Source organism: Ambystoma mexicanum, chromosome 7p, assembly GCF_040938575.1.
Source record: "Ambystoma mexicanum isolate Mex_15411 chromosome 7p, UKY_AmexF1_1, whole genome shotgun sequence".
NCBI lineage: Eukaryota > Metazoa > Chordata > Amphibia > Caudata > Ambystomatidae > Ambystoma > Ambystoma mexicanum.
In genome coordinates, this window is record NC_090939.1 from 820,289,398 (window position 1) to 820,313,981 (window position 24,584).

At 46.5% G+C, this 24,584-nt stretch overlaps 1 protein-coding gene across 5 annotated transcripts in view; it reads left to right on the forward strand.

Annotated features, from left to right (window-relative positions):
• ASMTL (acetylserotonin O-methyltransferase like) overlaps positions 1 to 24,584 on the forward strand; it is an 816,255-nt gene that overhangs the window by 289,413 nt on the left and 502,258 nt on the right. For all 5 annotated transcript variants that reach the window (XM_069636974.1, XM_069636973.1, XM_069636975.1 and 2 more), the window contains 2 exons: positions 9,396 to 9,443; positions 9,865 to 9,929. In XM_069636974.1, the coding sequence (XP_069493075.1) occupies positions 9,396 to 9,443; positions 9,865 to 9,929 (113 nt within the window). The remainder of the gene's footprint in view (positions 1 to 9,395; positions 9,444 to 9,864; positions 9,930 to 24,584) is intronic.

Genomic DNA, 24,584 nt, shown 5'->3' on the forward strand with positions numbered 1-24,584 from the left:
TGCGCATCGTGAAGCAGGCTACAAGCGCTTACCTACGTGCTTCCAGGCGCTTCTATTCCTCACGCGGGTTCGATCCTCAACTCTCATCAGCCCGCCATCCGCCATCGCCGGAACTCTGCAAAACAAGAGATATCATTACAAAAGACTTTTAAGACATTTGAAGCGCCCAGAACTTACCGTTCGTGCAGTTAACGACGGACAGCAGTCCTCTGAGGTCAAGAGGCCTGCACCCTTATCCAGTGAAGGAACTGGTTACGGCACCCTGCCCCGAGGCAGATGGAGAGCTCGGCGTTCACTTACCTAAGGTGAGGGCGTTAACCTTTGGGGTTCTACAGGAGAAGAGAAAGGGAAGAGGAGAGAGGCACCCAATAACCCCAGTTCATTAATCCCATATTTTCTATCTGCAGACATCTTACTCTTCGAGTCAGACATACAGTGCACAGAGGTCCAGCCCAAAGAGCCAACCGTGTGTTACACATCACCTTTGAAGATACGGCATTCACCCAGTCAAGACCGGCGCCTCTGCGGGAATCAGGTGAGCGTTACAGAACGCAAAGCCTACCGCAAAACTCCCACCCAGGCGCTATGGAAACCTCGGATACCGACCAACTAGCCCAGTTACTTGGGGAACTAAGAGCAGAGGTGCATGCAGCCCGTCAGGAAACGAATGCTCTAAGAAGGGAACTGATTATTTCCAAGGAGCGAACAGACGATCTCGCTAGACAATTGCTACAGTCACAAGCCGGACAAACTCTGTTACCCGCATCAGGGGCAAATCTTCCTTCAACATCCTCTACGAAACCAGTGCAGATCAACCTACCTGGGAATGTACCTCTGGCTCCGCCCGAACGATTTTCTGGTGACCCAAAGAGGTTTGCAGTATTCATTAATCAGTGCCGGTTGCACTTCTTATGCCGGCCAGCAGCCTTTCCAACTGATCAAGCTAAGGTAGCTTTCGTGCTTTTGTACCTTAGTGGCAATGCGGCAGACTGGTCGATCCCTCTAGTTAATCAAGATGATCCGGTTCTCCATGATTTTCAAGCTTTTCAGCTCAGTATGGAAAAACTGTTTGCAAGACATTCACAGGGGCAGGCCTTGGACAATGAACTCCTTTCATTGCGACAGGGTAATCAAGACCTTTTGGCTTATATTGCGTCTTTCAACAGACTGATAGTGGAAACTCGATGGCCTGAGGACAAAAGGATTACGCTGTTTTATAGAGGTCTACGTGGAGAGCTCAAAGATGTTAGCCCAAGTAGTGAATCCCCCGCAAGACTGTTCGGACTATATTGACTTAGTCGTTCAAATTGACCACAGACTGCAGAACAGGAAGGCCGATCGTTCCAAGTTTGATGCTCAAGTATTTTCCAAACCACCAACTCCTACCAAAGGAGTAGACTCCGGGGAACCCATGCAAATAGGGGGCCTGAAAGGACCACTAACACAAAAGGAGCGGGAAAGGAGAAAACAGCTGCAATTATGCCTCTATTACGGAAACTCGGGGCACTTTCTTCGAGACTGTCCGGTGAAACCAGCCAAGAAGGCAGTAGGAGCTGCAGTTACCAGGGTCACAAACTCTGAGCAGGGAAACGACCTCGCCCGACAAGAATAGAGGTCCTCTTGCCGAGCGTTAAAACCAGTTCCGTGACCTCGCATTTCGTGATACCTATGGTCCTCATTAGCCCTGAACATCCGGATCGATTACATGCGATTGAAGCTTACGTCGACAGCGGTGCCATTGGCAATTATGTGGATCATGAAATGGTTTTGAGGATGAATATGACTCTTTGTCCAAAGGCTGTAAAGGACGCCATTACTACGGTGGATGGTACGGAGATAGCCTCCGGACCAGTAACGCATACCACCCAAGAAGTGACGCTAGTAAGTCAAGATGGACACCATGAGAAGATCGTGTTCGATGTGATCAAGGCCCCTCAGTTCCAGATTATTCTAGGAATTCCTTGGTTAGAGAAGCACAATCCTCAGATCGATTGGCGAGCAAGAACGGTTCAGTTTCCAGAATGTGTCTCTACTTGTCACCCTCGACCTGGTGTTGCACTGGCAGCAATTTCCTCGGAGGCTCCCCAGTTACCTCCTGAATACCTAGAATTCCAAGATGTTTTCCGGAAGGATCAGGCTAACTCTCTACCTCCTCATAGGTCTTATGACTGCCAGATAGATCTGATACCTGGATCTACTCCTCCTTGTAGTAGAATTTATGCCCTCACCGAGCCTGAGAATCTTCACCTCCGACAATACCTGGATCAATACCTAGCGAATGGGTTTATTCGTCCTTCCAAGTCCCCTGCTTCCTCAGCTTTGTTTTTCGTTCCAAAAAAAGAAGGGGACCTTAGAACTTGTATAGATTATCGCGCCCTGAACCAGATCACCGTTAAGAATAGATATCCGTTACCTTTGATCCCTGAACTCCTGGACCAAGTCAGAAAAGCATGCATATATACAAAGCTGGATCTTAGAGGAGCCTACCACTTGGTACGAGTAAAAGAGGGCGATGAATGGAAGACGGCCTTCCGCACCAAGTATGGGCTATTTGAATATCAGGTCATGCCCTTCGGACTTTGCAATGCCCCGGCCACCTTTCAATATTTTATGAACGATGTCCTCAGAGAGCTCATAGATGTGTGTGTTGTTGTTTACATTGACGACAGCCTCGTTTATTCTTCATCGGAAACTGAACATCGGAAACACGTGAAAATGGTCCTCGAGAGATTGCGTCAACACAAACTTTTCGCTAAATTGGAAAAATGTGTTTTCAACGTGACTGAAGTTGAATTCTTGGGATTCATATTATCACCTAGCGGAGTGCGTATGGATTCAAAGAAGGTCGATGCAATTCTCAAATGGCCATCGCCATCCTCCGTAAAAGGTGTTCAAAGCTGTTAGGGAGAATTCTCTGTTTAGGCTGAATTTCCCTACCTAGTGAGTCCCCCAGCGGCTTTGCTGGATTTCTGGGGTTTCTTTTTTTCTCCTGCCAAGAGTGAGACTCTTTTACCCTCACTCTTGGACATGTTGAAGTGTGTTTTCTTGGTTAAACCTTGTGTTGAATGGGCTATGGGGTCTTTTACTCCATAGGGCTTCATGTATTTTTGTGATGTGGGTTACACAGCACCCTCTGTGCCGTAACCCAGGGGTGTCCTAGGGACTCCCCAACATAGACTCCATACCCTGGGACTGACTACTGTCTCCCAGGGCATGTAAAGTCACCAAAGACTTTGCTAGTCTTGAATCCTGAACAGAACCAGTACAAACCATCATATTGTGGACGTACTGGCTGTGGCAATTCGATTGCCCCAGGGTCTGTTAGTCGAGGGGGCACGTCTCCGTCCCCCCTGATCGAGTTTTGGCTGGTGGCAGTGGAAACTACTTTTTATATTCAACCGCGAATATTTCCCTATGGGATTTCCCATTGTTTTAGGCTAAAACATTTAATTATTTATTTACGGTAGCCTTAAACATACCGCCGGTTTATATATTTATTATTATAACTCCGGTTGGGACTTTTTGCCAAAACTTGATTCTAAAATGGCGTTGGCGTTCGCCTCTGTAACTCTGACCCAAAGTGGAGCCCTTTGTTCCACTTTTGGCGGGCTTCTCCACAGAAGCCCTCCAAAGTGGTGCCACTCTGTCTGGGGTACTTAGGAGGGGTGGAGGGGGATTTAGGCACCCCGGACTGAGTTACCTTGGTAACTCAAGTCGCACTCCGTCCTGATTGGCCCAAGTGGTGAGCCGGCCGGCTCACCACTTAGCATGTTTGAGTGACAGCTAGGCTGGGTGAATGGGGGTTTGCTGCATAAAAGCAGGGCTTTGGGGACTGGAACTTCAGAAGTCGCCACAGGACCAAGAATCCGACGAGGGAAGAGCTGAGCCAACCTGCTTCGACGACACCACCCGGTGGAGCCCTGCTGAACCGTCTCACCACTTTTCCCGACGACCGAGGAGAACTCTTAACGGAGTGGCTCCTTCCCTTGACTGGTGGGGACAACCAGTTTTCACCTTCTTTCCGCTTCTGGAGGTATCTCGTGGCCGCCTTGCCAGTGCCAAGCACCCCGGCAACCGGAACCCCAACCACGAAAGTCGGTACAACCCTTTAACCGGAGGACTCCGCGGCTGGTTTCTTCCCGGGCAGTGCAACGACCCTCTTCTTCTGCTCTTCAGCGAGAACTTCTTCTCCCCTGACCGACGTCGAGCCTTGCTGCCACTGCCTGGAACAACTGCCACCGCTGGAGGATCCTTTCCGCTTAAGGTACCGTGTTCCGCCTGGCTTCCCTTGCCACCGACTGTACGGGGTAGATTTAGCCCCCGGCTTTCGAACCTGGGAGTGCCTGGAACACCCTGGCTAAACTTTCTAAGCCACCCTAAACTCTTTCTAACTCTTTGCAAGACTTTGAATCCCTAATAACAGTGTGATCTTGGGCACATTTTCGCTCCGGCTACTCTAAGAGTGGGCCCTGCCTAGTGACTTTTGCTCACCTGTGACTTTGTGCTTCTTTGAGCCTATTGCAAGTGTTCTGGACCTTAGAGTGGTGTGTTTAACCCATTTCTGTTTCTTTTTATCCCTTTCTTGAACCTACTAGAGTGTCATCTAACGTTAAGCGCTCACCTCTGTTTTAATTATGTGGTGTTAATCTAGAGTTGTCTAGATAGGAGTAAGGGTTGAAACTGCTTTCATTATAACTGTGTTTGAAGTGTTTTTACTATATCTTGCTAGAGTGATTTCAACTTATGTGTGTTTAATAAATAAAAAAACTATATACTTTTGAAACCAAGCTCTGGTCAGTGTTTGCTTGTGCTATTGTATTTGAGTACCTATTGTGTATACTTTACATACTGCCTAACTCTTCTTGAGGGAAGTCTGACTGCTCAGCCACAGCTACCAGGTAAATCTGGGTGGTGCGGACTGCTACCAAGTGGGTTTACTGCTATACCTGTAGTCTTAAATCTTTTGCAGTGGTCCCCAAGGGAACTGCACAGGTTTCTGCCTAACAAAAGCATGTTAGGCTTCGCTAACTTTTACCGCAGGTTTATCCCCGAATTCTCTCGAATAGTCCAGCCCATCAGCGCCTTGTTAAAGAAAAACAAACGTTTTGAATGGTCTACCGAGGCGGAACAAGCTTTCCAGAATTTGAAGACTAGATTTATCTCTGCACCGATCTTAAAACATCCTCGCCCAGAACTCCCCTACATCGTTGAAACTGATGCTTCGAGCCTTGCCATGGGGGCAGTTTTATCACAAAAGGACCCAGTAACCAATCAGTTGCATCCCGTGGCATTTTGGTCCCGCAAATTCTCGCCTCCTGAAATCAATTACACTATTACTGATAAGGAACTTCTAGCTATCAAGTCCGCCTTTAAGGCTTGGCGGCATTATCTTCTGGGGGCCCGACACACCGTTACTGTGATTACAGATCACCGAAACCTGCAATATTTGAAAACCGCAAAAGCTCAATCCTCTAGGCAACTCCGTTGGGCACTATTCTTTGCCGAGTTTGACTTCATAATTACCTATCGACCTGGTACAAAAAACGGTAAAGCTGATGCCCTTTCTCGGATGGGAGTGGAAGAACATTTGATCAATCCTAAACCTGTACCTATCATTCCCGAACAAAGAATTCTAGGTGTAATCGCCACACAATCCATAGAGGAAGTTAAGGATAAAGCCAGGCTACTGGTAACTCCAGCAGACATACAGAATTGGCATCTGCAGGGAAAGGACTTTACGGTGAAGGACAACCTATTATATTTCCAAGAACGGTTATACCTGCCCAGCCAGATTTACAGAAAAAGGTAATCTCTTGTTATCACGATTCTTTAATGGAAGGACATCCCGGTATGACCAAGACCTCGGAAAAGATCAAGCGCTACTTCTGGTGGCCGTCTTGGAATAAAGATATCAGAGACTTTATAATGTCCTGTGGAGTATGCGCCCAAAACAGGAGTCAAAAGGAAAAACCAGCTGGCCTCTTACGCCCTATTGACATCCCGCCTCGCCCTTGGCATACGCTTTCTATGGACTTCATCACCGATCTACCTCCATGCTCCGGATATAATACGATCGTAGTAATCGTGGACCTATTCTCCAAGATGGCGCATTTCATTCCACTCAAAGGCTTACCAACAGCAGCAACTCTGGCCCGAGAATTTCTCGAAAACATCGTCCGACTGCACGGTTTTCCTTCAGTTCTAATTTCGGATCGAGGTAGTCAATTTATTTCTCATTTTTGGCGAAGTTGCTGTCGGTCGGCTCAAATTGATGTGAGACTTTCGACCAGCCACCACCCTCAAACCGACGGACAAACCGAGAGGACCAATCAAACTCTGGAACAGTATTTGCGCTGCATGCTACAACAAACTGAAAAAACTTGGAAAGATATCCTTTGGATAGCCGAATATGCCTACAATAACTCTGTCCACTCGGGAACTGGGAAGACCCCGTTTTTTCTTTTATACGGTAGTCACCCTCGAACCTCGGAGTTGGATCCACTCCAAGATCTTGGAACACCAGCAGTAGACCACCTGCATTCTACAATCACCCAAGCCTTTAAGGAAGCCGTTTCTCACCTTCAAAGGGCTAAAGAACAATACAAGAAAGGAGCAGACCAACATCAGAAGGAAGCCCCCCAATATCAAGTAGGAGATCAAGTCTGGTTATCCACCAAATATCTACCTCTAAAAGGACCACGCACATTCAACCCAAGATACCTTGGTCCCTATTCCATCACTACCATAGTAAATCCAGTAGCGGTCAAGTTGGACTTGCCCCCTCACATGAAGATACATCCGGTCTTCCACGTCTCTCTATTAAAACCCGTGCAACCTCAAACCCGACTAACTACATCTCCAAAACCTATTCTAGTTGATGGAGAACTCGAGTTTGAAGTCAAAAGCATCCTGGATTCCAAGATCTCCAAATCTAAACTATTTTACCTGATTGACTGGAAAGGCTACGGTCCCCAAGAAAGATCCTGGGAACCTGCAGAATATGTCCACGCGCCTCGTCTAATCAAAAGATTTCATCGAACATTTCCTAACAAGCCCAAACCCCCGGAGAAGCCCGGTTTGGGAGGGGCCTTGAGGGGGGGGGTGCTGTCATGATCTCTGCTTCCAAAAGATCAGGACTTGCCCGACTCCCTTGGAAGCAGACCCATAACCCCGGTTCCGAGTGCCAGCCAGTCCCAATTGGGACCTTTTGGACCCTGTCCTGGCGCCAGTGGCACCAGGCTCATAAAGATGCTCAGTCCCAGCGCTGGAAGCGCCAGGCTCATAATGCTTGGGTGGACTTACCTGCAGCAGACCATGCTGCTTACTTACCTGCCAGTTGAACCCCTGATCCTCTTCTGTTTGGGACTACTTTTCCTGTTGGGTGGGGCAGGAGCCACTCCCTAGGTTCAGAACACTGGAACTCTTCTGGAAAGCAGGAACTCTTTTCTTACCTAGGCGTGGCTGTGGAAGGAGACACTTAAGCACTACAGGAGGCTATTTAAACCACACCCGATGGATGAATCCTGCTTTGCGTTATTCTGCATTCTCTGCAGCAGAACGCTCATCGTGTCTTCTGCTTCTGATCCTGGGCATAAGGGAACAAAGGCTTACCATCCTGGAATCCAGTCTTCAGCAGCACCTGTAAAGACAAAGAAAGAACAGGTTAGCACTACGGTCTTCAGTGGCAGCGCATCTCTTACCTGGTCCATCGGCTGTCACCAACGCCTCGCGCTGCATTCCGGCATCTGAAAGACAAAAGCTTACCAGCTCTTTGCACGCTCCGGAGGCCTTCGGCGCTGCATCCCGCATCTGAAAGACAAAAGAAGGTGCGTTTAAAGACATTGGGCAACTTTATTACTCACGTGCCATTACTCCTTCCCACGCCGAATCCAGTGGGTATTCCAGCACCCTTCAGCTTCTCTAAAGCTCCGAACTTGTACCTGCAAGATAAAAGGGACAGTTAGTGCGCATCGTGAAGCAGGCTACAAGCGCTTACCTACGTGCTTCCAGGCGCTTCTATTCCTCACGCGGGTTTGATCCTCAACTCTCATCAGCCCGCCTTCCGCCATCGCCGGAACTCTGCAAAACAAGAGATATCATTACAAAAGACTTTTAAGACATTTGAAGCGCCCAGAACTTACCGTTCGTGCAGTTAACGACGGACAGCAGTCCTCTGAGGTCAAGAGGCCTGCACCCTTATCCAGTGAAGGAACTGGTTACGGCACCCTGCCCCGAGGCAGATGGAGAGCTCGGCGTTCACTTACCTAAGGTGAGGGCGTTAACCTTTGGGGTTCTACAGGAGAAGAGAAAGGGAAGAGGAGAGAGGCACCCAATAACCCCAGTTCATTAATCCCATATTTTCTATCTGCAGACATCTTACTCTTCGAGTCAGACATACAGTGCACAGAGGTCCAGCCCAAAGAGCCAACCGTGTGTTACACATCACCTTTGAAGATACGGCATTCACCCAGTCTGCGGGAATCAGGTGAGCGTTACAGATATCCAGTCAGTAAAACCCCAGGAGAGTGTCTGATCTTGAATTTAGAAGAGGAGCTGAGGTCACCTTTACTCACTATCACTTTGGTTGTTCTTGTCATCCCTGGGTAGATCTGCCTAACATAGGGTCTTGTTTCTTCACCCCGACTTTGTGGGCATCCTCTTCCTCTTGAAGTGACTAGAATGCGTCAATGAAAGAAGATAGTTTATTTTGCAATTCTGAGATGCAGCAGACGTAATAAAATACCATGCTTAACACATTTATTGAATTCCCTTGATCCTCAGCTGCCATCTTGGCAAATTATTTCAGCTTTTGTAAGGTTATTACTCTTCCATCCCCACTTGTGGTTACTTTGAAGTAATTTTCTTTGTTTTTTTTTGTTGTTGGTTAGAATAGGTTAGTTATGCCTGTAATGGTTTAAAATTCTTGTACTTCATGTACTTCGTGTTCCTCAATTTGATTTAAACTAGGACAAGTGTTAGATAATTAGTAATAGACACTTTTAAGGACTAAATAACGGCACACTCTCAGATGGAACTCATACCCCGCTTATGTACCTTTTAGAGCATAATGACTGTCAATGCTTAAACTGATTTTTCTCAATGTCTTTGGTTGCACACAACTATTCCCACATATACGTGTTTTTTGCATGCATTGGTCAAAGTTTGACCTTGGAGCTAATGTCAGAGAAGCACAATAAGTGTGTCTATTAGTTGAAAAAGTAAAAGGCTAGCCAACCAAATATCCCTAAATACTACCCTAAGATTAAGAAACATTTATATTTCAACAAGCTAAAGGCTGCATATTTCATTGAGAATACCTACAAAAACATTTGACTTGTCCCCAAGGTTGAGTTGGAGTTGCTTTTGATCTTAAATATTGTTCTTACTTTTTACAGAAACACCTTAAAACGCCTGATATTGTCATAGGCGCAGATACAATTGTGGTAAGTGATACAAATAAATCTACTGGAACATATTCTGCCTTTGCTATTCTTGAACTTAAGTGTCTTGTCTCTTGAGTATCAGCTGAATATCCTGTTAAGTGTGTTCAGGCTTTAAGGCTACAATTGGTTGTTTAACCCTACTTCTATGTTCTGTTATTGTAGCAATTACCTGAGAAGTGGGAGGCAGGGATCTCGGCCACTGTTTTCGGCCCCATATAAATGACAAACAGTTCACTCCAAGGTTTTAGTATACAATGTGTTTCAGCTTTTTTGTGGCCAAACTGTTCATATTTTGCTTAACATTGAGACCCTATACTTGTAAAAAATATACATTTTCTAGACTCCATTTAAACCATTCATTGTTAATTTTATTTTGGATGGGAAAAGTATAGGAAAAAAGATTGTTTACTTTTTATTTCAGACTTTGGAAGGAGACATTCTAGAAAAACCAGTAGACAAGCAAGATGCCTATAACATGCTGTCACGGTTGGTAGTTTTAACCAGTGCTTTCACAAGTATTTCTGCCTGTTTGTGTTAAGAGTCTGCATAGGTTCCTTCCCTAACTAAAATGCCTTAGTGTCTTGCATTCAACCTTATGAAATCAGTTGGGCCTATTGTATTGTGTAGCCTATTAAATGTGTCAATTCAAAGGCTGCTTCCTTGAGTAGACCACTACATTTCCACGCTGTGGCGAGGGGCAAGGAGAAAGGAAACAATCTTTTGAAAAATAGTCTGTGCTGCCATGCTGCTGGACATAGCAATTAAATGATAGATTTTGTCCAGAAGCCCCACCATCAAAAGGTGACCTCTCATCCACAAAAGGGTTGCCCACTTGGAAATTCCCATCAATGCCGCCATCTGCTGCAACCTCCTATGAAAGAATCTTCTGCACCAGAACCATTCTCATTGACTACCCATTTAAGGAGGAGACATTTCCCAAGAAGACATCTCCAACCTAGTTGATCGTCATCAAACTTCACTCAACAAAAGCACAATCATCATCATCAACACCATCCGATATACTATCATACAACTGTCACTGGATAACCATAAACATCATCCAACGTTGTGACATTCCCAGCCATGCTGAACCCGTAGTGGTTTGCACTAAGATTGCCAAGTCGGCCACAGCACAGTTTTACGATGCTAGGTGAGCCTTCTCTCAACAACTGTAAACCTGTGGTACTGCAAAAAAAGAGATTGGAGCAAGAGATTGACTCAGATTACAAAGGCCAAGGAAAGTTCTTGGTGGATATGACGACTACCACTACTTGGCTCACCAGGCATCTCCTTACCAACAGTCGCAACCACCACCAGAACCACAGGCACATTACCTGTCAATGGACATTCAGCACACCCTGATATTAATGGTGACTGATTCACAGTCGCATGTGCCTTCCAGAGCTGTCCATGTAACATCTGACCCCCAGTCATTGCTAAGGTTCATACCGGCACAGCCACCTTCTTCACTGCATACTTAAAAGTCCAGTGAACACACTATGGAATAGCTTATTAGATGACCTTCACGGTCTCCAGATCATCTCTAAGGCATTTGATGCCTCCACCACCTCCTTGTAGAAGATCACAGCAAAGTGAACACGAAGAGCATCATTTTGCTCCAAAAGATACAGGCAGCTCCTACATGGAGGAAAACCAGGAAGATCTGGTTTCGACTAAATGCTCTACAAACCAAACAGCAGTCCAGCCATTGGGCCTGCAATGCTGGTGTTAATCTCTCGTGCAGATTCTGTAAGAGTGAGACTGAATCGCTTAAACATTTGGTATGGTTTTGTCCAAAATTGAAAGATGAGCGCTCTATTCACTTGGCACGTTGGAATGAGGACCATCCGACGTTATACGCGGAAGAATGGTGGGGGGAGTATGCGAAATGGCAGGGACATGAAACTAATATTGCCTCTGACCTCCTTCCTAGCAGTGATTGACGTAAGGCTAAAGGCTGGCGCAGAAGAACAGGATAAGAGATCGATGCAATAGCCAAATGAACAGGACTTATTGATTAAAATGAGACAAGAAAGGGATGGATGTCGGGAGGGAGCTGTCCTGGGGATTGTTGTTATTTGTAATATTTTAAAGGTTTGAATTTAAACCAATAAAATAAAAAAAATTTAAAAAAAGGAAGATCTATTTGACATCTTGCCAATCAATTAAACTCCTGTTGATGAATATGTAGTCTCCGATGAGGCACCAGTCGAATGCAGACTGATCAATTTTCAACTGAAATAGGTGTCTCTCATGTTATAAGGGGTGAGTAACAGAACACCCTGTGTCAGACTTCAAATTTTCTATGCGCAGTTTGTTTGGCGTAGACAAAGAAAAATAACAAAATGGAAACTATCCTGACTGTGAGTTGGATGAGCATAAAGTATAGCTAGGCCCTTATTCTTGTTCCAAGTTCTAGTCCAATAAGCAAAGGTCCAGTATAGTCTCTGGGGCAATTTCCAACAGAAATCACGTCTTGGGCAGTTAGTTTGCCATTAAACCACTTTTTGTGATGGTCTCATATTCACCATTAGTCTAATGGTGTTGTGGCCGCAGCATCTCCTGGAGCCTTCTGGCTGCCCAATAGTTGGACCCCTCATGTCCTCAGCGGTCCGATGAGGTCCACAATGGCCATGTGTGTAGTTCCTCCCCTCCTGACCTATGGGTCTCTGATGCTTGGTTGCCCTGCTTGGGGCAGCCGGGTTAGGTGTCTCCTGCCCTTCTGGGTAGACCCTCCCCATCTCCAGACAAGGATAGTTGATAAAAAATGTTTACCTGTGTGGGTCCATCATGTTCGAATCAGGCATGGAATGGATGGCAGTGCTGTGTCAATTTCCACCTGCCTGGTTCATTGGCAACAAGCATTATTCTCAAAAAGTGCACAACTGAAGAGAAGCTCCAGTTTGCAATTGAGCGCCTAGTGTGAATGCCTCAAGAACACACAAAATCCCAGATGAGGTTAAATGGTTTTCATTGTTTTATTTTCAGCAGACCTAGTGGCTGTATCTCTTTAACCTAGTGATGGGCAGTGACACCCTAAGCCAGGCTTCCTTCAATCCCCAGATTAGTTCTAGAGATCGGTAACTCCTACTATCTAAAATCGATCGACTTTCTTGTGATAGCCTAAAGGCAAATAAACAATCTAGCAATCTAGGGTTCCTATTCAGGGTTTCCTCAGGAGATGGTTAAGGGTTGTGCATTTGCGAGACCCCGGTCTTCACCCTGTTTGCTCTGCTCCTTCTTCTTTCTTGTTTCCCTTTCTCTCTCTCTCTCTCTCTCTCTCTCTCTCTCTCCTCCTTCTCTCCTCCAGTCTATTCCTCTTCTTTCGTTTGATGTTCTCTCTCCAGTCCATTATACTATTATCCCCTCAACTCTACTACTTCCATTCACCACCCCAACTCGCTGTACTCCACCCCACTAATACTGTCCCCTCTCCACACCACTATTATCACCCCTTCCTCCCCGACTACTCGGGCACTCTACTTCTACTCACTCCGTACCTTCCCACTGCTACTCTCTCACACTACTTACATTCACATTCCCTACAGAGTATACTTTCTCTCGCTTACCAATACCTCAACTTGTATAGAAATCGCGTCCACCCTCCTCCACACTGTCCTTCCTCTTTGACCCCAATAACACCTGGTGAATTAAATTTCACCAAATATGCCAGAGCGAACGAGTGTGGCAAGGAAGCCTGAACGAACCAATTGGGGATCATGGGCAGACATCCACACCACGCCCACCCACGCCTGATACATTTCTTTTAAAATGATGGGATAAAACCAGGCCTTCATTATACAGCAAACTTTAAATGAGAAATTGGGTATTTAAATGTGTATTTTATTTTATTTTATTTGTATAGCACTTTTCCAAAGCCCTGAAAATTTTTAACAAAAAACAGTGTAATCACAACTCTTAATACATTTGGCGGTAATCAACTGGTAGTAGAAAAAAGGAAATGGGTTGTTAGAAAGAGCAAATCGAAGGTGGGTTTTAAGGTTTATTTGAAAATGTCTAGAGATGGGGAAGACCGGATGGAGAGAGAAGAAAGTTCCAGTGCTTAGGGGCAAGTTATTTATTTTTTTTAATTTTTTTTTTTATTCTCCACAGGTACAGCATATAGTTAATGCACTTCAGGTTACACATCTTATTCAACAATCACAGGTCACTTAGTACATCTTACATTGGTGTTGCATCACTGCACTTCTTCCTCCTCTGCATTATCGGCAAGGTATTGTTTATCTGTCGCAAATGTTCCTAGGCCTCGTGGTAGCATGTAGTAGTTTATATACATTTCCTCGTTATCAATAGTCCAGATCATGTCCCTGTCCCATTCTCCCTTGGTGGGCTGGTATTTGCTTTTCCATTTCAGCAGTATTGCCCTTTTGGCCGGTAATAATCCCACATTCAATAGCTTCTGCCATGTAGAGTTCATCTTCCCTCTGGCCCCTAGTAAGCACATCATTGGAGACCATTCTATGGGTTGATCCACCATATCATCCATTACTTTGCATACTTATCCTCTCAACTGACCAAATCATGTGGAGGGTATCAGCCTCTTCGCACCCACATCTGGGGCATGTGCTTGCGTTTCAGTTTAGCCGGAGTGTAGTGTATCCTGTGTATGATCTTATAATGTATCAGTTTGTATCTGGTACTGCATGATATGTGTTTAGTTAGGTCACATACTTGTATCCACTGCCTGTCACTGATCGGGTGTCCCAGGTCTTGTTCCCTTTTCTCCTTGGCAGCGTGAGAGATCAGTGGATGGGTATGTATTGTAATTTTATATAGTGTAGAAGCAGATATTTTACCCTTCCCAGCAGTGAACATATATCCTAATCCTAGGTGTATCTCTGGTTCAGATGGGAATTCTCTCCACACCTTCGCTATGGCAGATCTAATCTGCATGTAATGCAGTTTTTGTTTAGGCGTGTCCGCTACGGTTTCCTTAAACTTTTATTACTTCGGGATCTAGTGTGGGAGGAATGTAATGGGTGCCCCAAATAGGCATACTTGGGTGGTATAACGTTTCCATCCTTGTATATCGGCTGATTTGGCCCAGGCCATGCATGTGACCAGTGCAGGGTCAATAGTATTGTATCGTTTGGGGATTGAGGTCACCAAGCCATGGAGGAGTTTAGCCGACTTTGGTATTGGAGCTTTGTCCATCAATAAAGGGGGATTGAGGTATTCTGTTGCCCATTTTGCTGCATAGTGTGCCTGGGCTGCAAGATAGTAGATCTCGAAGTCTGGTGCTGTCAGGCCTCCTTCAGGATATTGATCGGTGAGTACCCTCCAGTCCAATCTAGAGTGTCCACCCCATATCAATGCAGTGCCTGCCCCTTTTATTTTTGTGAACAGCGCCCTACCTGGCCATACTGGTACAGTGCTAAATAAGTAAAAACGGTTGGGGAGAATTATCATTTTTATGGGAGCGATTTTGCCTAGCATCGATAATGGAAGGGCTCTCCACCGTTCCATTTTGATACAAAGGGCCTTAGCAAGAACTTCATAATTCAACACGCGGGACAGCTGTGCTGTTCTAGCTACATTTACCCCCAGATACTTAATATGAACTGGACTCCAGAGAAGGCCGTGAAGTTCGGATGGTTGTATAGTCGCGTGCGTGAGGGGAAAAACTTCCGATTTGGCAGAATTTAGTTTCAGGCCAGAGTATTCCCCGAATGTCCGAACCACTGCCAGGATCCTACCCAGAGTGTGCTCAGGATTTTTCAGGTATAACAAGATATCGTCGGCACACAGTGTGATAATCGCCAGTCTGTCTTCTAAGAGTAATTCAAATTTGCTATATCTTGTCCTAAGTAGATCTGCCAGTGGCTCTATTACCTATGCAAATAAAAGAGGGGATAGCGGGCAACCCTGACGTGTGCCTCCCAGTAATTCCAGCACTTCTGATAGCGTGCCATTGATACTTATACTAGCGTAGGGACGTGTGTATAATACCCTGATCCAACCAATGAAGTTAGGGCCGAACCCGTAGTTCTTCAGGATCCTGGACAAAAACAGCAATAGACCGTATCACAGGCCTTTTGCATGCCCAGGGATACTGCCACCCCTTGTAATTCCTTCGGTATTGCTGCTAATATTTTGCGGCATCGCCTAATATTTGTCGCTGTGGACCTGCCAGTTACGAAGCCTGCTTGGTCCTCATGGACCATGTATGGCATCAGCAGTGTCGTTCGTGTGGCCAAGATCTTAGCAAAGATCTTGGCGTCGGTATTTATCAATGATAGTGGTCTGTGCGAGCCACAATCTTGGGGGGTTTCCCTGGCTTAAAAAGTAGAGTGATGATAGCTTCCCTGGTAGTCGCGGGCAGCTCCCCCTCCTCCTGTGCTTCTGTCCAAACGACGTGTAGTTTAGGGGTGAAAAGTTCAGCAAACTCCTTATAAAATTCCGCACTGAGGCCATCCGAGCCCGGTGCTTTTCCATTGGTTAATGCCTTAATAGCTTCTGATATCTCAATTGCCGTGACCGGGGCTTCTAGTGCTTCCCTGGCGGCGGGCGATAGGAGTGGCGTTGTTATTTGGGCTAAATATTGATCTATCTTAGGATCTGTGGCCATGCTCTGCAGAGAATACAAATGTTTAAAAAAGTCATAGAATATCTCCTCAATCTCCTACTGTTTTGTAGTCACGATTCCATCAGATTGCGCTATATATGGAATGCTCATGGGCCCATGCTCACCTCTTACCATTTTTGCCAGTAATCTGCTCGGCGTTCTCGCTCCCCATATCTCTGTGCCGCCGCAGGTCTGTCTAAATAGCGGACCTCGCGATTGGCAGCTTCCCTAAATTCTTCCACCTGGGTTTTGATGTCTAATCCTAGCTGGGGTGATGGTGATTGTGCATAGTGTTCCTGTTTATTCGCAATGTCTTTCTCTCGTCCTGTCTTTCAATACTCCAAATTCAGTTGACATTTTGGTGCCTCTGATGCACACTTTGAAGGCCTGCCGCAGCAGTGCCTGAATTGACACTGAGCCTTCGTTAATTTCAAAGTATTCCTCAATATGTTGAGCTAGAGACGTTTTATAGATCTGATCTTTCAGCGCTGCGGGTTTGAATCTCCATGGGGTCTATGTATTTTCATCTCTGGGATCAGTAATTATATCTGGATAAGAGAGTGATCTGAGTATGTTCTAGGATGTATCAATGTGTTGGTTATCCAGCCTAGCGCTTCATGAGATAATAGCCATACGTCTATTCTGAAGTGCATATCATGCACCGAGGAGTCGGATGTGTATGGCCGTATGGTGCCTTTCAGCGAACACCATACATCGCAGAGCCCGAGGTCAGTCATATATGGGTCAGTATCATGTGTGCTACATTGGTCGGAGTTCTAGGCTGACCTGATGTGCGGTCGAGATTGTTAGGCAGAAACCTGTGGAGTTCCCTCTGGGACCACTGCAAAAGATTTAAGACTACAGGCGTTTGGCAGTAAACCCACTTGGTAGCAGTCAGTACCACACAGATTCACTTGGTAGCTGTGGCTGAGCAGTCAGACTTCCCTCAAGAAGAGTTAGGCAGTATACAGAGTATTCACAATAGGTCATAAGAACATAGTAGAACCAGTAAACACTGACCAGAGCTTGGCGTAAAAGAGATATAATTATTTATTTAAAACCACATCTAGTAAAACACACAGGCACTAATGTTAAGCAGTTCAAAAACACGGTCACTAAAAGATATACACTCCCTTAAAAGAATATTAGACAATTCTTAAGTAAAGCCCCACTTATTTTCAGACAGCGGTGAGCGCTTAAAGCAGATGGCACTCTAATAATTCGTTTTAAAAAGGGAGAGAAAAGCAGAGTATAATTTGAAACAGATCCCAACACTTTCACAAGAACACAACAAGAGAGGAAGGCAAAGTAAAACCGTGAAGTTAGAGTTCAGAAGGCCGGATCCACTTTAAGAGGATCGGAACGAAATGTGTCCAAGGTCACACGGTTGAAGTGCACAAAAGTCTTGAAAAGGTTCAGAAAGAGTTGGACCAAAGAAAGGGACCAGTTAGATGGTCAAGGCGGCCAGCCCAGTCCAGATGGTTAAGGGATTATTATTACCTTGTAGCAATCTTTAGAAAGGGAGGCCTGGCGGACACGGTACCTTAAAGTGGTGAGAATACTCCAGCGGGGGCAGTTGTTCCTGGCAGCGGATGCAAGTCGTTGCTTCGTAAAAAGAGAGGATCTCGTCGGGGAGGAAGACAGGAGTCCATTGCACTGCCAGGAAGAAACCAGCCGCTGAGTTCTCAGGTAAAAGGAGCGGTCCTTTTATTCACGGTCCAGTGGTAAGTGGCTATCCGGTTGCCGGGGTGCTTGGCACGGGCAATTCGACCACAAGACGTCCTGGGATGTGAGGAATAGAAGGTAAACTGGTTGTGCCCACCAGTCAGGGGAAGAAGCCTCTCCAGCCGGGAAATCTTCTCTGTCGCCAGGAAGTGGTGAGTCGGTTCCGCAGGGCTCCACCGGTGGTGTCGTCGTGGTAGGTCGGCTCAGCTCCTCCCTCATCGGCTCAGCTCCTCCCTCATCGGATTCTCAGGTCCTGTGGCGACTTTTGAAGTTCCAGTCCCCAAAGCCCTGCTTTTATGCAGCACACCCCCATTCACTCAGCCTAGCTGTCAATCAAACATGCTAAGTGCTGAGCCGGCCGGCTCACCACTTGGGCCAATCACACAAGAGTGCGACCTAAGTTACCAAGGTAACTCAGTCCAGGGTGCCTAAACCCCCTCCTACACCCCCTGTGGTACCCAGACAGAGTGGCACCACTTTTGGGGGCTTCTGTGGAGAAGCCCGCCAAAAGTGGAACAAAGAGCTCGACTTGGGTTGGAGTCACAGAAGAGAACACAAACGCCATTTTAAAATCGAGTCCTGGCCAAAAATACCAACCGGCGAATTAATATTAAATAAGTAAACCGGCGGTATGTTCGAGGCTATGAGAATTAAATAATTAAAGTTGGTAGCCTCGAACAATGGGAAAATCCCATAGGGATATATTCGCGGTCGAATATAAAAAGTAGTATCCACTGCCACCAGCCAAAACTCGATCAGGGGGGACGGAGACGTGCCCCCTCGACTAACAGACCCCGGGGCAATCGAATTGCCCTGACCAGTATGTCCACAATATGATGGTTTGTACCGGTTTCTGTTAATAATTTGGGACTAGTAAAGCCAATGGTGACTTTACATGCCCTGGGAGACAGTAGTCGGTCCCAGGGTATGGAGTCTATGGTGGGGTGTCACTATGACACCCCTGTGTCACTGCACGGAGGGTGCTGTGTAACACACATAGTAAGAACACATGAGGCCCTACGGAGTAAAGGACCCCATAGCCCATAAAACACATAAACAGTCAAAGGAACACCATAAATCATGTCCAAGAGTGGGAGAAAAAGAGTCTCACTCTTGGCAGGAGAAGAAAACAAACTCCAGAAATCCAGCAAAGCTGCTGGGGGACTCACTAGGTTAGGAAATTCAGCCTTAAGGTAGAATTCTCCCTAACAGAGATGCGTATCTAGAATGGTGTTAATGTCACCGCCACAAACCAGATGAGCCGTAGGGTATCTAGCCAGTTTCTCGAACAGTGTGGAGTAGAACCCAGGGTCGTCTACATTGGGCCCTATATATTCAGCAGTAGCACCTCTCTATCTTGGAGGGTGCCATGCACCAAGACGTATCGCCCTCCCCCCCGAATCTATCTCCGTATTGTGGCATGTAAAATGAATAGATCTGTGGACCAAGGTTACTACGCCCCTGGGACGACTTGAGTACGATGTGGTCCCCAGTCGGGGGCGAGTTTCTCTGCCTGATGATGCAATAAATGGGTTTCCTGTAGGAAAACTATCCTGGGACCCAGCCTATTAATTTAAGCCATGATTTTCCCTCTCTTTATCTGGGATCCCAGCCCCCGGACATTCCAGCTCAATAACGGAATAGTGTCTTTGTCCACCTTAGCCATTATCATGTAATGTCCTCTGGAGATGTGCAGTGTGCCTAAATCCGACTGCGATTGTGCTTTTAACCTTTACCAGTACCTGTGTGTTTTGAACATTAACTCCCTCTCCCCCCACCCCACCACCAATTGAGCTCCACCCATTTCCCTCCCCCCTCCCACATAGTTCCCCTAACTTTAACTATGTCACCCTTTCCACCCTCATTCCCTCCCATTTCCTTTGGTGTGCACCTGCAGCAGGGGAGGTCTGCTGCAACGATCCAGGATCATCTGCTTTGGTTTTCTCCGGTCGGTCCTGCCTACTTCGTTTCTTGAACCCATAATGAACATTTTGGGAATACACACTGAACATTTATCACACATCAATTTGTAAATGATGCAACTAGCTGAGCATCCACACAAAGGGCGCCACTGTTCATCTTTTTAACGTTTCACATTACATAGCAATAGTGTTGAACACACTATAGTTCAGGCGTCTCCTTCATGCCTCGATTGATGTGGGGGTAGAGGGAAATTGGCCTCCACAAGTTACAAAGTTAGTCGCTTCCTTAGGGAATGTAAAGAAATACATCTTATTCTGATGTTGCAATCTCAGCCTGGCAGGATATAGCATAGCATAGGGGATGTGTCGATCTCGTAGCAGTTTCTTGACTCCCGTGAACAAGTGTCTTTGTTGCTGGACTGCCAGCGTGTAGTCCGAAAATATGCGGATAGTACTGGCTTCCCATCTTAGTTCCTGCTTATCTCTTCCCGCCTTCAGCACCAAGGTTCTGTCCCTATAGTTCATTATTCAAGCTATTAAGGGCCTCGGGTAGGCTCCAGGTTTGGGTCGCGGAGCCAATGATCTGTGTGCACGCTCCACGATAAACACAGGTGACCAACCGGGGTCTCCTAGGAGGTCTCTCAGCAATTTCTCCACAGCCAGTTCCATGGGGCCCTTTATTGCTTCTTCCGGTGCGCCAACTATACGTATGTTGTTGCGTCGGGATCTGGCTTCCAAATCTTTGCATTTTATTTTTACTGACCCCAATTCCTTCACCATTGTCTTCACAGTATTACTGAGTGCTTCCAATGTGCCTTCTGCAGCGCTGATATGGGTCTCCTCCTCTGATGCAGCCTATGGTTTTATCTAACTGATTCTTGATAGTTGCCACGTTTGCTGTTATGCCATCTAATTTCTCATTAAGGGCAGAAAACCCTTGGTGCAAGGCCGCAAACACTGCCTGCGGGTCCATGCTTATTGATGGGGGTCTCAGGGTTTATCTGTGGTGTTGGTTCTGAAGACATGGTAGTCTGAGTCACTTTCCTTGCCGCCGTCGTAAATTTGTCAATTGCCCCTTTACCTCTCTTCGGGTCTCGGACTTTGGGCATCGTCCACTACTCGCACTGGCTCAATTATTGCCCATGTCACCACCCTCCGTATCTCACTGTGCAGCAGCGGTTCTGGGCTGGTTACCCCCTAGCCTTTATATTTGATGGGTAGGGTAGAGCGTTCGTGCTGTGATGCTGTCGTTACACAATGTCTATAGAGTGCGGGCTATGCCACAGGCCCCCAAACAGCGCCTAGGGTTGCGGTCTCTCTTCTGTCTATCACATCCGCACACACGCTTTGTTGGTTGTCCTGTGAGGTGGGGCAACACCACGTTCTCAGCGGTTCAGTTTGCAGTCCGCATATGGGAGTTCGGCCATTGAATGGGGGCTGCCCGCTGTTAGCTTCATTTGCAGTAAGAGTGTGTTTGGGTTTCACTTTACATGTACTTGTATGCCCATCCAAGATAGCGAGTATGTCTTCATCTGTGATCTCCCATAAGAATATAACTAAAAGTATATTGGGGTGGGGGGGGATTTTTCTCAGGTCCCCTTATCCCACCCAGTGCGGGGGGTAAGTTGTTATGAGCCCCCTGTGTGCTGCATCAGTTCTGAGGGGGGCACCATTCCAACCGATCTTATGCTCAGGCAGACCCTTGTGTGCGGCACTAGATTGGGACACCAATGGTGTCCTGGTAGCTTGCAGCAAGTGGATGACCTTCTCTGATGATTGCCTGCCTTAGAATGTTGGTGTTAGCTGGGAGTGATCGTCGTGCGATCAGGCAAGCGTCCGTTAGAGATCTGCTTGTAGTTCGCCGTTACCTGGCTTTGTTTCTCAGTAGATCCGTGGTAATGAGTTTCAAGAAATGGAGAGGGTGATCCCAACTTTGCTCACTTGATAAGGGCTCGTTGCAGTGGCGATGCCCAGTGGAGCACCTCACACGGTAGCGCTTGCACAGCAGTAGCAAATTAAATTGCGTCTCTCAGTTCCCGTGTCAAGGCAGCTGTGCATATCATACGTTAGCTCTGCACGGGGGTGGCCTCATACGAGACAACTACTCCGATATTTTGGGGTTAGAAAGTACACCCCGCCGTTGACCGTATATAGAGAGTAGAGGGTGGGGGGCGGGTGGTGTCCCTCTGTCGTGTAGGCGGTGCGAGCTGTCTGATTGCTGTCCTTCGCCACCCGCCTGCCCCTCTTACCCTTATCCGGGCGTTCGGTTAACATTTGGGGAGTGGAAGATCAGGTAGCATGGAGCCGGACCAGCCCAGCGGGTGCTCGACGGAACCTGGAGCGCCCGCTACCGTCCCGTGTAGTGCAGTCCATAGGCCTCAGCACTCTGCGCGGTTCACTGCATCGTCTTTCTGTGGCCGGGCTCCTCCTCTCAACTCTTGGCTTGTATTGGCAGATGCTGCTCGTGCTCCGGATACCACGCTGGTCTTGGCTGTTAGTGCGTGGGCGCCTGTCTTTTTAGCACAGTATTTCTCAAGTATCCCTTTACTGTTTCGCTCCAAACTTTCCCATCATAGGCAGTGGGTCTTTAATGTTGTTTCCACCGTCATTTGGGCAGAACCATAGCGTTTTGGCGGAATTATTGTTGATGTAGCCCGGATTGTCGCAGGAGCTCACACAGGAGCAGACATCTTTGTGTGAGCAACAGCGCCCCCCGCTTAGGGCGAGTTAAGCAAAGGAACGTAAACTTGAGGAGGCACAGTGGGGGTTTAGAGACAGAACATAGAAACTGATTCTGGGAATGCAACACCGAAGAACAGACTGATAAAAGTGAAAAAAGATAGACAGGTACAAGACTATGGATACATTTAAAGACAATAATTCACGAATCAAAAGGAAGAAAGGACATAGAAAGCAGGGAACAAGAGATCAAGGGGTGAGAGAGAAGAGGAGACAAATAGAAGAATTATAGACAGAATAGTTGGGGACGAGGGGAGAAACAGGGAGACCAAGAAGGAGTGCTGACCAGTAGTCTATACAAGAAAAGGTGTGAGAAATTATGAGAGGTTTAGCATGAAAAGAATGGTAGGGACGGGCACAGCAAATATTAAAGAAAGCATAGCAGGAGAATTGGGCAGTGTTAGAAATGCGACAGGGATAAAGAGGGAGTGAGCGGTCAAAGATGATGCGTAGGTTACGGGCAGATGAAGAGAATGGAAGGGACAAGGGGGAAAAGGGGATGAGGAAGGCAATTGGAATGGAAGGAGCAGGAAAAAAGAGAAACTCGATTTTTAAGTGGTTGAGGTGAATGAAATGAGAGGACACCCAAAGATGAATAGCAGAGACCCAGTGATCATTGAGTGAAGTGAGCCAGAAAAAGAGGGGAAAGAAATAAAAGGAGTATCATCGGTGTAGAGATGGAATGAGAAATTATAGGAAGAGATGAGAGTAGAAAGAGTTAGTAAAGAGAGATAGTAACGACAGAGAGAAAAGAACCAAGAACAGAACCTTGGGGAACCCTATAAAGAAGACGACTGGGTGGAAGAAGTGTTACCAGACCCAGTGACAGACTAATCTCATTTGAGGACAGAGCCAGAAAATCTAAGAGAAGTGAGGATGAAATGAAGAACCGAGTGGTCAGCAGTATCAAACTCATCTGAGAGATAGAGTAGAATAAGGGCAGAGGAGAGCTTAGAGTGGCTGGCAGTGAGAAGTGCGTTGGAGACATGCAGGAGGGTGGTCTTGCTGGAGTGAGAGGGACCAAATCCAGAGTCAAGAGGAGGGAGAAGCGAATGAAGATTAATCTAGGGAGACACCTAAGAATAAACAGCACGCTTGGAGAGAAAAGGAATAAGAGAAATAGGGTTAAAGTTGGCAGTGAGCGAAGGGCCAAGGGGGGTTTGTTTCAGGATACAAAGAATATTAACCTGTTTAAATGAAGGCAGAGAACAATAGTTGGTGAGAGAAGACTTAATGATACACATAGGCTAAGGGATGATGCAATGGGGGTAGATTTGTGGAAGAAGGGAAGTGGGCCTGTAAGGGGGGGCAGTAGGAGGGCAGTGGTGTCACTTCAGAAAGAGAGGAAAAACGAGATAATGTGTAAGAGGGGGATTTTGCTAGAGATGAGAAAGGACGGGATCTAGCGAGGTGGAAGGAGGAGTAGAGGGAAATAACCTTGGAGGTAAAATAATAATTGGCAAAATCTGAGGAAGAAGGGTGAGAATTATTAGGAGAATGCAGAGAGAGCGTGGTGTGGACCAAATGAACAAGACAACTGGGGTGATGAGAGAAAGTGAGTTCAGAGAAATTGACTTTTTTTTAGCAGAGAGCAAGGATTGATCGTAAGAAGAGTGGAGGGAAGATGGAGATCCGAGAGGGACTGGGACTTCTTCCAGCGCCGTTCAGCTTTCTGAAGACTGGCGAGAGCAGGAGTGTGTCATGTGGGGGCCTACAAGAGCAGGGGGAAAGGAGTGGGGAGGGTGAGTAGAGAGAGTAGATGCTCGAGATGAGTGACATACATTTGTAGCATTGTCAGGAGAGAGAAGAGAAAATGAGGAGATGGGGAAGAGAAGCTTGAAGGAAGGAAGGAGAGAAAAGGAGCATCAAAGGAGCAAAGATCATGACTACTGAAGGGGGAGTTCATAGGGGTGGGCAATTAAGGATGAAGGAAAGAAAAGAAAGAGGGAAAAATAAATAGTCCATTTAATAAATTATAATATATAGTTATATAGTAATAGCATCAGAAGTCAGTGAGAAAAAGATGAGGTTTAGGCAGTAGCTGAACTTGTGAGAAGGGGGAGATGGGAGATGGTATAAATGACAAATCATAAGAGATAAAAAGGTGAATGAGTAGAAGTATTTAGAAGGGGAGATTAAAGTAACCAAGAAGAAAGAGGGCAGAGGAGG